The 11,994-nt window shown below is 52.8% G+C and overlaps 1 protein-coding gene across 2 annotated transcripts; it reads right to left on the bottom strand.

The window, feature by feature from the left end:
- Positions 1 to 2,850: 2,850 nt before the first annotated feature.
- LOC135967626 (TBC1 domain family member 3G-like) lies at positions 2,851 to 11,691 on the bottom strand. Of its 2 annotated transcripts, XM_065531189.1 has the most exons (13): positions 11,620 to 11,691; positions 11,375 to 11,457; positions 10,043 to 10,082; positions 9,473 to 9,558; positions 8,918 to 9,020; positions 8,479 to 8,588; positions 7,199 to 7,247; positions 6,797 to 6,917; positions 5,991 to 6,085; positions 5,562 to 5,648; positions 4,992 to 5,091; positions 4,469 to 4,621; positions 2,851 to 3,492 (listed from the first exon to the last, which is right to left on the bottom strand). In XM_065531189.1, exons 1-13 carry the CDS (start codon positions 11,689 to 11,691, stop codon positions 3,077 to 3,079), a joined length of 1,515 nt encoding a protein of 504 aa, XP_065387261.1. In that variant the 3' UTR covers positions 2,851 to 3,076. The 2 variants fall into 2 exon arrangements, with proteins under 2 accessions (XP_065387261.1, XP_065387262.1); XM_065531190.1 differs by lacking the exon at positions 5,562 to 5,648.
- Positions 11,692 to 11,994: the final 303 nt, after the last annotated feature.

Genomic DNA, 11,994 nt, shown 5'->3' with positions numbered 1-11,994 from the left:
CTACATCTCAAGTTTTGATAAATTTCATATTTGTTGCCATTCCGTTCAAGACATTTTCCACTTTCCCTTGTGCCTTTCTCTTCACTGTCTTGGTCTGTCTTGGACAGAAGTAGAAGTCTTCTGCTGTTTGTTCTTAACATTGATTTTCCCTCTTACTTTTCTTCTGGTTTTTTGTGATTAGTTTTTAGCGCTGTATTTTAATCAGTTTAACAATGCAACAGTTAGTATTGCATTTAAATTTAATTAATTACATTAAATTGCCTTAAATTGCCTTTTGGCCATATCTCTTCCTATATAGATAAGTATTTATATTTATATACTGGTTGCTGTAGGGATTGTAATTTTCTTATCAGTAAATTGAGTCTACTGAGTGTAGCACTTTTTTGTTTTTTTTCTTTTTGAGACAGAGTCTTGCTGTGTTGCCCAGGCTGGACTGCAGTGGCAGTATCTTGGCTCACTGCAAGCTCCACCTCCCAGGTTCAAGCAGTCCTCCTGCCTCAGCCTCCTGCGTGGCTGGGACTACAGGCACACACCACTGCACTCAGCTAATTTTTGTATTTTTAGTGGAGACATGGTTTCGCTATATTGGCCAGGCTGCTCTGAAACTCCTGACCTCAAGTGATCTGCCCGCCTTGGCTATCCAAAGTGTTGGGATCACAGGCGTGAGCCGCTTCCCCCGGCCTGTGTGTACCACTGAACACAAAATGTAGAATGAAACCGTAGAGATGACTTTTACCTGTTGCTTCTCCAGTCTTTGTTATAGTTTTATCAGAAAGCTACACACATTCACAAACCAACCCGTGTTTTAATCTTTAATGTAAATGGTCATTTGCATTGTAAATGAGTGTGAAGGCATTAATGTTTTATATGTTTATTATATATTCAGTGTGCCTCCATGTTTATCGCTCTTCATGTTTTTCTTCAGTTCTGAGCTTCCTTCTGGAATCATTTTGCTATTACCCAAGGAAAATTGTTTGGTGTCCCCTTTAATGGAAATCTTTTAAAAAATGTTTTCTGGCTTTATTTAGTTATCTAGTTTTTCGTTTGATAACTTGCCTTTTGTTTTTAAAATTTTCATTTCTTTCCCTTAGTTTTCTGTAGTTTTATTAATGTCCCTTGGTGTATATCTTTCTTTACTTTGATTTATAGTGGTTCTTCAGTCAGTGGCTTTGGGTTTTCTGTTCTGGAAAATTTTTAGGTATTATCAATATATAAAAGAATATTAATATTGATAGTGAATCTTGGTATACATTTAGTGAATAAAATTAACCTGTAGGAAACTCTTTATATTTTTAACACCTTTAGTTAGTTGGATTTTGGCCCCAATTATACATTTTGTGATGATGACTTTGTTTCTCATATTCTGCTGAATTCCTATCACCCATTTATTTATTTTCATTTTTATTTACTGGGAAACAGTAAAATTGAAGTAAGGCTGTTTTGTAACTCGCTTAAAAACCTTCAGAAAAATAAATTTCAATACAACTTTGGGAATTCTTTAGATTTGGTCACTGTTTGCTGTCACACAGGATCCTGGTGTTGGTACCATTTGATTGGGTGTTACATATTTGTATCCATGTTCCTTTGAAGGGTCAGTATGTCTGATGTCCCGAGTGTCTATTTCTCATTCTGTTTAATGGTAGATATTCATACACTGAAGCTTTAAGGCTTATTTTTCTTTTAGTTTCTAATTTTAAATTATGATCTTTCCCTTGTTGAATGGGGCTATTTCTTTTTAAAATAAATACTACAAGGGTCCCCTGTCTTACAAAATGAGCAGCTTAGGCCTCTAATACTCTGGTCCTTGTATATGAATTACTTAAGAGTGTGTATCTGTATATCCTTTGATGCTGAATGCTTTGATTTATTTTAATGACTAGCAAAAATTTTGAGATTATAAAATTGAACATTTTTCTTCGTAGGTGTAATAAGCATATTGAAATGTTCATTTTCTAAATGAGAGATGATGTGTATAAAATTTTAAAAATGGACTTTGAAGAGTGTGCAAATAGAATTTTCTAATTGCTAATTATAGACATGATGTTATCCCATTTGGTAGTTGAGAAAAAATGTCTAACAATTTAATAAGATTGTATAATCTTTACATTTGCATGGAATTTGAATTTTTTATAGTGATTTTTATCTAGTTTACACCAGTTAGATGTGGCACCACCAACTTTTAAACACCTCAAATAACTCTCATCTTCATTCTTAATTATGCAATGGTACAAGTGTTTTAAACAGAAATGTGAGATGCTCTTTAGTAATGCTTTGAAAAGTGCATGAGTCTAATACTGACATTTCCTTTAATGTTTTTATTTTTTTCTTTGTTTGCTCTATCAAATATAATGTGCAGGAATTTTTTCTTATTGAACTGCAGAGATAAATTTTTAGAAAACTGTATACCTTAATACTGATGGTATAAAAGTCTTCTTGCTTTCCCTAGTGGCATAAAGTAACACTTCAAATATTTACCTTTCTATTCTTCACTGGTACAATCATGGCTCACTGCTTCCTGGAAGTCATGGGCTGCAGCAGTCCTCCTGCCTCAACTTCCTCACTAGGTGGGACCATAGACACATGCCACCAGGCCTGGCTAATTTCTTTGACTTTTCTCTAGAGACAGGGTTCACCTGTGTTTCCCAGCCTGGTTTCAGACTTCTAGACTCAAGTGAACGTGAACCTCCCGCTTTGACCTCTCAAATTGCTGAGATTACACGTATTAGTCACCACATCCGGCCTAAATTTCTTATGTGCCATGGTACTGCAAAACGCCATAATTAGGGGCAGCTGGATGGAAGGTGTAGGCGGACACTGTAGTGCCTTTTCAATATTTCTGTATATCTAAAATAATTTAAACAGAAAACATTTATTTTAAAACATGAAGGGGGTTATCCTTCCATAAGGGTAGAGTACAAAGGCAGGCTCATGGTGTTGTTGGAATTCAGAATGCTGGTGGCAGGACTGGGGGTGCTGGGAGGGGCTGGACATGGTTGACTTTGTGATCTGGGGACTAGTGTGTTCCATCCGTGAATGTCTTTCGAGGTGCACACTTTCTTAATAAATTTTCATAAGTTTAACAAAAAATAAAATGAGAATGTGAAGCTGGCTCGGGTTGTTCAGAAGGGACGCGGACCCAGCAGCTCTGTTCGAAATCATAATGGGGGAACCAAGGGCCCCCTATATCCAAGTCTGTCAGGAGCCGGGGCATCGAGTTCCACTCCAGGAATCTCCAGGAACCCTGAGGTCTTCCCTGAGCCGGGGCCGGGCTGGGCACATCCTGAGTGCCCACAGGGTAGGTGTCTTCCCAGACAGCTCCACCAGGACAGGATGTGGAAGAACGAGGTGCCCACGGTGGGGAAACTAACCAAATGGGCCGCTGGAACCGGGCTGGTGGGCCTGGAGGGGCCTGCCTGTCCCCCTTGCAGAGGGTCGTCCTGCCACTTGAAGCCGGCACAGGCCTAGGTGCCGAGAACCCTTGCTCCAGTTTGGCTGAAAGGAAAACAGTCGTGGTCAGTGTCTCCACTGAGCCCATGCAGGCCTTTCCTGGCCAGCCCCACCTGCCTAGGTCTCTGGAGTCCTCAGGGTCTCTGTGTGGCCCCGTGGTCTGACACTGAGGACGCACCTGTAGTCTGCTGATCCCAGGGGAGAGGTGTGTGCCACCTGGCATGGGGAAGCTGTGGGGGGATGGCAGGTGGCTCCTGGGACTGCCCCCAGGGTCCAGACTGGCTGGGGGCTTCCTACCACACACCCTCGTCCCAGGACTATTGGGCCAGGGATACAGCCCCCAATGAGAACTCAGGTGGGAAGGGACTTGGATGTCACCCAGCCCTTTGCCACCTCACATGGGGACCCATCTCCACAGTGGGTGATTGGACCTGGATGTGGGTCACCCTCTGCCCTCCTGGGCTGCCCAGTCCATGCCAGGACTGAGCGTTTCCACATCTGGCTGAATTCTTGGCTCTAGCTCTCACCCGGGGTCCCGCTTGTGCCCTCTCCCTGAGTGCTCTGGGGTCAGGGACACCCGATTCCCTTGTCTCCCTGGCTCAAGGCTGGTTGTCCTGGCAACCTTGGAGGAGCGTGCAGCAGTGAGGGGCCTCTGCTGCTGTCTGAGGCTGTGGGTGCTTGCAGGGAGGGGTGGGGTTTCCCACAAATGGGTCTGGCTCATCTAGTGCCCTAGAGGGTCCTGTGATGGGGCGACAGAGACACTGTGGAATGTGGGAGGGGGCTTGTTGGACGGTCATGCCCACATCCTCCTCCTGCGGGCACAACACATCCAGTACACACACACTGAGCGCCTGCCCTGAGGACCGGTGGGCCTCCTGTACTTTCTTAGAGTCCAGGAGGAAGAGGAGGAAGAAAAGGTGAAGAGGAAGGCCCAGGTAGTAGGGTTGCGGGTCTCAGGCACTCCCCTACTATTGACTGCCCCAGAGGGTGACATGGGAGGGGACATGGCACTGGAGCCCACCTGGGGGTGGCAGGTCCCCTTGCTTCCTTGTTAGTTTCTTCATAGAGGCCCTAAGATGCTTGAGCACAGAGTCATCATCCAACTCCCAGGTATAGAAGAACAGGTTCCGAAACCGTGCCCACAGGCCAGACCTGGATGTCTTCATGAGGCGCTCTAGGGACAGGGTGGACATCAGGCCAGGAGAGTTCCCTGGGAGGGGGCACAGCTGATACCCTGTGACCACTTCAGTCTCCCACTGGGCCGTGCCAGAACCTTCTGTGGCCACCCCAGGGGTCCAGATGTGCACAGGAGACTGTGGCTGGGGGACAACCTGGGCAGGGAAGTGCTCAGGACACTCCTGACTTTCATCTGGGCCATGTGGGGGGCGGGCTCGGTGTCACTGTGCCTTGCCCAGCCCACCTGGCCAGACCTCCCTCTGGGCCAGAACAGAGGATCATGAGGACAGTGTGAGGAAGCTGCCCTCGGGTAAATCGGGGTCTGACCCCAGGGCTCCCCACGCCCCACTGGGCACACGGAGACTTACTCCTCTGAACTTTAAAGGCAATGCTTGTCATCGGCATCAACACCTGTTCTCCTTCCAGCAAATACACGTCCCACAGGCGCAGGATGAGCCCAAGAGAGATCTGTGGGGATAGCAGGTGTGGGAGACTGTAGCCCTTCCAGGCTGGGGCTGGTGGCTCGGGCTGAGCCCACTGGGGCTTCAGTCCCCAGAGTCAGTGACCTTCCCCATGAGGGTTTCCTGAGCCCTCCAGGGCGCTGGGTCAGACAAGGTCTTGCAGCTCCTCATGGGGGGCACTCATTGGAGTGGGAGTGTGGCTCCTGGAGAGAGGGGCTTGCCCAGGGCTTGAGGCTTCCCTGATCCCTGCCAAGTTGGGTCCTGGCCCAGTCTGCCTGTAAGGCGGGGTCTGAGTCCCAGTTATTGCCCTGGGATGACCCCCCTTGGGCAGAGGGTTTTGTTTGGGTGTCCTGTGGGGACCCCCCTGTGGGCAGAGCCTCCTGTGGGCTGTGGGTGAGCCAGACCCCTGGGCTGGGGAAGCAGGGCACTGCAGGGCAAGGAGGGTCCCTGAGTCAGGGTCTCCCTATGTCTTCTTACCCCGTCATTCAACATCTGGAGAAGCCAGCCTAACAAGGAACCCTGCGCGCAAAGACCTTCCTTGTCCTGATGGGAGGAACAGAGGTGCTCAGGGCCCCCTGGGCTGCCCTAAAAACTTCCCTCTTCCAGGGCCTCTGAAGACCCTTCCCCTAGTGCAGAACAATGGGCAGCGTCCAGGGCTCCCCACAACACCGTCCCCTTCCCACACTCCCGGTGGACACACTGCCCTTTGCCCTGCTCTGCGGGAGCTGGGCCCCCATCCCTGTGCCTCTGTCTCCTCCAGGGCAGGAAAGGAATCCAACTCCCAGGCCATGGAGAACCCGACGTTCCAGGTCAGGCCCTGGCTGGACTCATCCAGTCACCAGCGCCACGGGATGCAGGGCCTCTGGAGAAGAGCCCAAGCTTGCTCACCAGACGCCATAAACTCACCAGACGCCACATGGTCTTGGGTTGTGACGTGGGGACCACATGCTCCAGATGGTCTTGGAGCCCCTGGACTGTCCCGCCATTTGGGCTGTGGAATCCTGAGAAGCCCCAAGCCCATCAAGAAATCAGAGCCTTCCCCCAAGATGTGGAGCCATCAGCTGGAAGAGCTGGGCAGCTGGAGAGGCCCCCAAACCTCAAGGCCTTTCACCCTCCCATCTGGTGACCCACCATGCAGCCTTTGCCCTGGGGAGGTGGGGCAGGAACATTCCCTGGAGTCTGGCTGCAGGTTTCCCTAGAGGCCTCCTGGACCAGGGTGCAAAAAGGGCAAGCCTGACTTGAGGCCACCACATGGCGGCCAGAACAGGGCGGGTTCTGGGTTTCCTGGTCGTCTCCTGGAAGTGGGGTCGGGCCAGGGGACACAGGATGGGGAGATGCTGCCACCTGGGCTTGGTCGGCCCATTCGTGGGCACCAAGGGCAGCAGGAGCCTGGGCAGCTGGAGGGCAGGAGGACTCTCAGTGAGGGGAGAGTGAGCTGCACAGAATCAGAGCCAGAGGGCGTGGCAGCAGGACACAGAGGGTGGCCACGGGGAGGATGAGATGCCCTCCGCTGATGGGGATGAAAGGCGTCTGACTTGGGCTTTGGGGGTCAGCCGCGGACTCCTGTGGGACCCTCAGCAGAGACACCCTGAAGACTCCCAAGGAGCTGGCTACACAAGGAAGGTGCCTTGGCTGAAAGCCGAGATCACCTGGCCAGGGTGGCCGTCTCTGGGTCTGGCTGCATGAGGTCCCTTGGGCAGCTGTCCACCTACCCTGCAGGGAGTGCCTCTCACTGGCCAGCAGCTGCACCAGTGCCCAGAATGCATCCTCCTCAGGCAGATACAGGAGAAACAAGGCCGCGATGGGGCTCAGGTACCTGCAGTAGCCCACCTCCTGCAAGAGCCAGAGTCACCGTGAAAGGACATCACCTGGGAGGACTGAGGTCACCTGGGAGGACTGATGGCATTGGAGAGGGCAGAGGTGACTGGGGAGGCTTCCTCTGAAGAAGAGGCTTCCTCAGGGTGCAAATTCATTTCATGACAAGAGCCAAGTCCATCAGGCACTTCAGCACCTTGTCCATACTAACCTTAAAAGAAGCGATGGCACCCCACCAGACACCCACTCCTGTGAACAGGGAAATACTGCCCGGGAATGTCACTGCCGGGAATACTCACCGGGTTATACTCTGAATATGCCAGGAGGATGTAGAATAGTTCCCGCTGCCTAGGAGACAGAGAAAGGAGGCTTTTGTTTGTTTTGTGCAGATGCCGTTGGTTTCACTTTGTCCACAAAGCCTAACAACGAATCCCATTTCAGGTTCAGATGATTCACCAGATAAGCAGTGAGCTTCTCAGAGCCTTTGAAGAAATATTTCAGTAAAATCCACATCTGTGACATGCAGATAGCCCAGTTGTACAGTGGCTTGCCTGATCCTTTTCACTCTGAATGATTTTATTTTTTTTTCAGTTTGCACACACACCAGTTCAGTCTTTGGATGTACAGTTCCTCCACGGTTCTAAACCAATGGACAGAGTCTCCCGGCCACCGCTCCAGCCCCTCCTGGAGTGACTCCTTCATCTTCCAAGTCTCCAGGGTGGCCCCTATGCACCCAGCCTCTCCCCAGTCTGTCAACCCTTGGCCACCCAGACTACTTCTCAGTCCCTATGAATTGGTCTTTTCCAGAATGACCCAGGAAGGGGAATCCTACGTGGTAGCTTATTGGGGCTGGCTTCTTTCCCTCAGCAAAATGCATCTAGGATCCACCCACATTCATCCAGCCATCACTGGCTCGATCCCTTTTCTCACTGGGTCTTCCGTTTGGAGGGAGGACCGGTCTTGCTCTCCCCATTCCCGTGTTGAAGGCCATCCCCGACGTCTCCGTGTATGAGTGACAATGAATTAATCAGTGAACATCTTATGTGGATGTCAGTTTTCAAATCAGTGGGTTCAATATCTGAGACACTTTGGGGACACGTGGTTGAAGTCCATTGAGCTTTGTGAGCCACTGCCCAACTGGCTGCCAAAGTGGCTGTGCCATGTCACGTTCCCAGCAGACAAGGATAACAGTTTCCAGGACCCTAATTCCCCCAGCATTTGGTGATGTCACTGTTACCTCGGGAGGCTCAAGGGCCCTCTGTCCTGCCACCCTCCCGTGAGTCCTACCGTGGGTCCCCGTGGGTCCAGGAGAGCACCTTTCACCATTGTGCATGATTTTGTTTGCTGCCTTCTGTCTCCTCAGGATCCTCCTGGGTTCTGGCCCCACGTGTTCCAGTCTGGCCCAGGGCTTGGAACCAGGGAGGTGCTTGTTTCATGGTGCCAGCTGTTCCCTGGGCCAGGAGAGCTCTTGGCAGCTCTGTCATCCCTCCTAGGTGACCCTGGCTTCTGCTCTGGGGAATCTCCCATCCCTTTCGTTCACTCCATGTCTGCTGTGATCCTGTGGCTCCCATAGGCTTACTTGGCTCCGTATCGATCCCTGAAGAAGATGTGAGTCCTTAGTGTCTTGCTTATGTCCACGTCGATCTGGTGGATGTGTTCAGATGACCTCTTGCCCTTCTCCTTCATGACCTGTAGGGTAGGGCCAAAAGGAGGAAGCAGCCTCAGAACAGATGGAAGACTCCCTGCCCCAAATGGCAGTCGGCCCACAGTCAGCACTCCGGGAAGGAAGGAAAGCAGGAAGGTTTCCTTCTCCACAAAGCTGCTTTTTGGCTTGTTACTGAAGCCGGGGAGGGTCACGAGAGCTGAGTTTGTCTGTGGTGACTATGTCACCGTCCGTGCCCAGGATGTGCATCTGACCATCCCACCCACCCCCCAGGCTGGGCTTGATGCTCCCTCCAGCTGGAGACCTGGGCCCCTGACACGGCCTGTCCTGTTTGTTGTGCTCTGGCTGAGCGTACCTTGTATGTTCTGGGGTTTTTCGACTTGACTTCCTGTATGTTCAGCAGGACTGACCACACTTGGCCCCGGATGTTCATGGGAATGCCCTTATATACTCGATCTCTCAGCTGTGGGCAGAAAACAACCTGGTGTCACAGGCCACGGGGCGACCCCAGTGAGGACCAGAGCCCGAGGATTCTGGAAATGGTTGGTTTTGACGCTGTGATTCCTCGTTAGAGGTGACATTAAGCTGGGACACAGTCTCCCTTCCCAGGATTGAAAAAGTGGATGGACACTCAGAGTCGGGACTCTGATCTGAACATTTTCCTTCCTTTGGGTCACCAGGACATCTTTAGCCTTCAGCTCTGGGTAGTCCCAGCCCTAGATTCAGATTCCCTCCCAGCAAGGTGACGCTTGCACGAATAGGCAGGCAAACCACCGACCAGGCCTGCAGTCCTCTGGGTGAGGACAGTGTGCCCCCCGCCCTCTGAGAGGCTGACGGTGCCAGGCCACAGCCATGGGTGCCTGTCCCCTGTCTCTGCAGAAAGTGGTTCCGGGGGCCTCTCCCTCCACACATTACTTTTTTACTGTTCTTGTATGTCTCCCATTGTCGCAGCATTTCCATCCACTTGCTCTTTCGTGTTATCTCCCGCCGCATTTGCTGTCAAATGAGGAATGTTGGTGTTAGGGGAGCTGCCAGGCTTCCCAGAGCCGCCTGTGGATGCTGGATCTTGGGCTCTGGAGCCCTGGTGGACCCAGCTGGAGGGAACCAGGGAATGGCAGACCCTAAGGTTTGAGAGCCTTTGAGCAAATGAGCACCAGTGGGCTGGCTTTGGGACCCCGAGACGTGTGGTCCTCAGGCCACAGACACACCAGTCGTAGGTCAGGTCCCAGCCTCTGGGTGGGGTCCTGATACAGGCGGCAGCCACCCCCAAGCCACAACTGTGGTTCTCACTTTGGAATTTTATCAAACTGCCCAAGTTACCGCAACTTGGGGTCAGATCCAGCAGGGACTGCTGCCCCTCCCAGTGATAGCGTGTTGCCCTCACCCACCACTGCCCTGGCCAGCGGCCTCCTCTGCCTCACCGACCACCCTCCCAGTCCCCACGCCCCTGGACCAGCCCCCCCATGCATCAGGCTCTTACCTTCTCCTCCGGAGCGGTGGCAGGAGGCAGCTCTGTCTCACTGTAAGACAACCCAGGCAGAACTGAGGACCTGCACAGGGCCTGGAGCTGCCCCAGACTGGGAGCCAACCCCCAGAAAGGACAGGCTCTGTCCCTATCCAGCTCAGGGCTCAGCCCAGGAGAAGACACAGGGAAGGGAGGACAAGGGCCTTCCTGTGGGGCTGACTCCCAGGAGGGGCAAGACCTGGGAGAAGAAGGAGTGTGGGGCCAGCCTGGGTGGGGTTACTGGTGCCCCTGGCGTGGGGGGCGGTCAGGCTGCATAATGGGGCTGCTTGTCCTGGACTGGAGGTGGTGCTTTCTGCTGGAGCTGAGAAAGGTCAGGCCTGAGACGGGATGGGGGCCGCCCAGGGTGGGCGACAGGGCCCTCACAGGAGTCCCTCAGGGAGTGACCACATCACCCCACCAGGGTCAAGGGAGCCTGCCCTGAGACCTGCCCGGTGTACTCCTAGTGTACCAGGGGCCCATCCCACTTGACAGCCCCAAGGCCCTTGCAAGTTCTGACCTCCCAGCATCCACCTGCCTCTCCCTGCACCTGACCCACACACCCTGCGTTTCAGAAGTGGCACCGCTCATCAGCTCCCTCCCACCCTACCTCCCCTGGGATCCTCTGTCTCTGCATCCTATGATCCTTAAGGGATGGACTCCTGTCTGGGCTCCTCTTACCTGGACCCAGATCCCTTCCCCAGCACCAGACCCAGGGTCTTTAGCCACAAGCCCTGCCACCTCCCTGACCTTAATATGAGATGCCCAGAACAGGGCCCTGCCCGTCTTCTCCCCTGTTCCTCTAGGGCCACAGCCCCCACTGTCTCCATGCCTTTCCATCTTCCTGATGGGGGCAGTGAGGGCTGCAGCTCTAGGGAAATGAGGGAAGACAGGGGCAGGTGGACCCTCAGAGACCCGCTGGACAACAGCCCTGAGGCTAAGCCAGGCGTCCCCTCACCCTGTGGCCACAACACATGGATCTCACTGGGGTTGTCTCCAAGTAGAGAGGGCCAGACCCTCAGGCTGCCCCGCTCCTCTTGTGCTGACTTGTGGACAGAACTGCTGAGAGTCCAGGGGCCTGACCTAGCCCAGTCTCCATTCCCACCCGCTCCCTAGATGGGCCCCGCACCTCTGGCCTAACAGCAACCTCGGGCTGGACCTGCAGGGGAGCCAGGGAGGAGTTCTGACCCTGGAAAGGAGGTTGGCCTGACCTGGCGAGACAGTCCTGCCTCAGAAAGGCCTTTCTGAAAGCAAACCCATCCCTGAGCTGAGACAGGTGCTTTAGGGGTGAGGGGAGCACAGAGGACTCACTGCACAATCCCAAAGCGATCAATGCTGCTGTAGATTCCAACAGGCTCAGGCCCCATGTCTTCTGGCAGCTCACCTCGGTGTCCCTGTAACCCAGAGGGAGCCTTGGTGAAGGGTCCAAGGTAAAGAGTGCACGGGCCTGGAGGTAGTGGCCACCCGTGCCCACCCTGTGCTCCTAGGGAGCCCAGGACCCTTTGACCAGGGTGCACTGGACGAGGCCTCCCTCCAAGAAGCAGACCGACCTGTACCTTCTCATAGTTCATAATGATGTTCTCTCGCTCCTGTGCCCACAAACTATCTGCATCCTCTGCGATTTCCATCCTGTGAGCCAAAAATCATCTAAAAGTTACATTGTACTTGAGAGCCTCAGAGAAAACCTGAACCGCTCCCATCGGGCTCCCAGATGCTGGCTGGCTGCGTAACCCCCATTCCACCACCGCCCCCAGGTAAAAAGGGGCCAGACCCATTGTCTCACAACTGCACGAGTCTCTGGAGTGTCAAGCCCCAAGCAGGGGTGGGCATCATCCCAAGGACTTAAGGACAGTGGGACCTGGACAGAGAGTCTCGTCATCCCTAAATGCCATGAAATGGGGACACATCCGCCCCAGCAGGTTGAATGGTGT

Source organism: Macaca fascicularis, chromosome 16 (assembly GCF_037993035.2).
Source record: "Macaca fascicularis isolate 582-1 chromosome 16, T2T-MFA8v1.1".
NCBI classification, from domain to species: domain Eukaryota; kingdom Metazoa; phylum Chordata; class Mammalia; order Primates; family Cercopithecidae; genus Macaca; species Macaca fascicularis.
Note: the sequence above shows the minus strand (reverse complement) of the source record. Positions and strands in the feature narration are given on the sequence as shown.

Bases quoted from the DNA above. Each gene is read 5' to 3' on its own strand.
- LOC135967626 (XM_065531189.1), bottom strand. From the start codon at position 11,691: ATGGAAATCGCAGAGGATGCAGATAGTTTGTGGGCACAGGAGCGAGAG. The intron at 6,086-6,796 runs GTAGGTGGACAG...GGGGCTTCTCAG, and splicing joins TGAGAGGCACTCCCTGCAGG to GATTCCACAGCCCAAATGGC. The intron at 5,649-5,990 runs GTGAGTTTATGG...GGGGGCCCTGAG, and splicing joins CCAAGACCATGTGGCGTCTG to CACCTCTGTTCCTCCCATCA.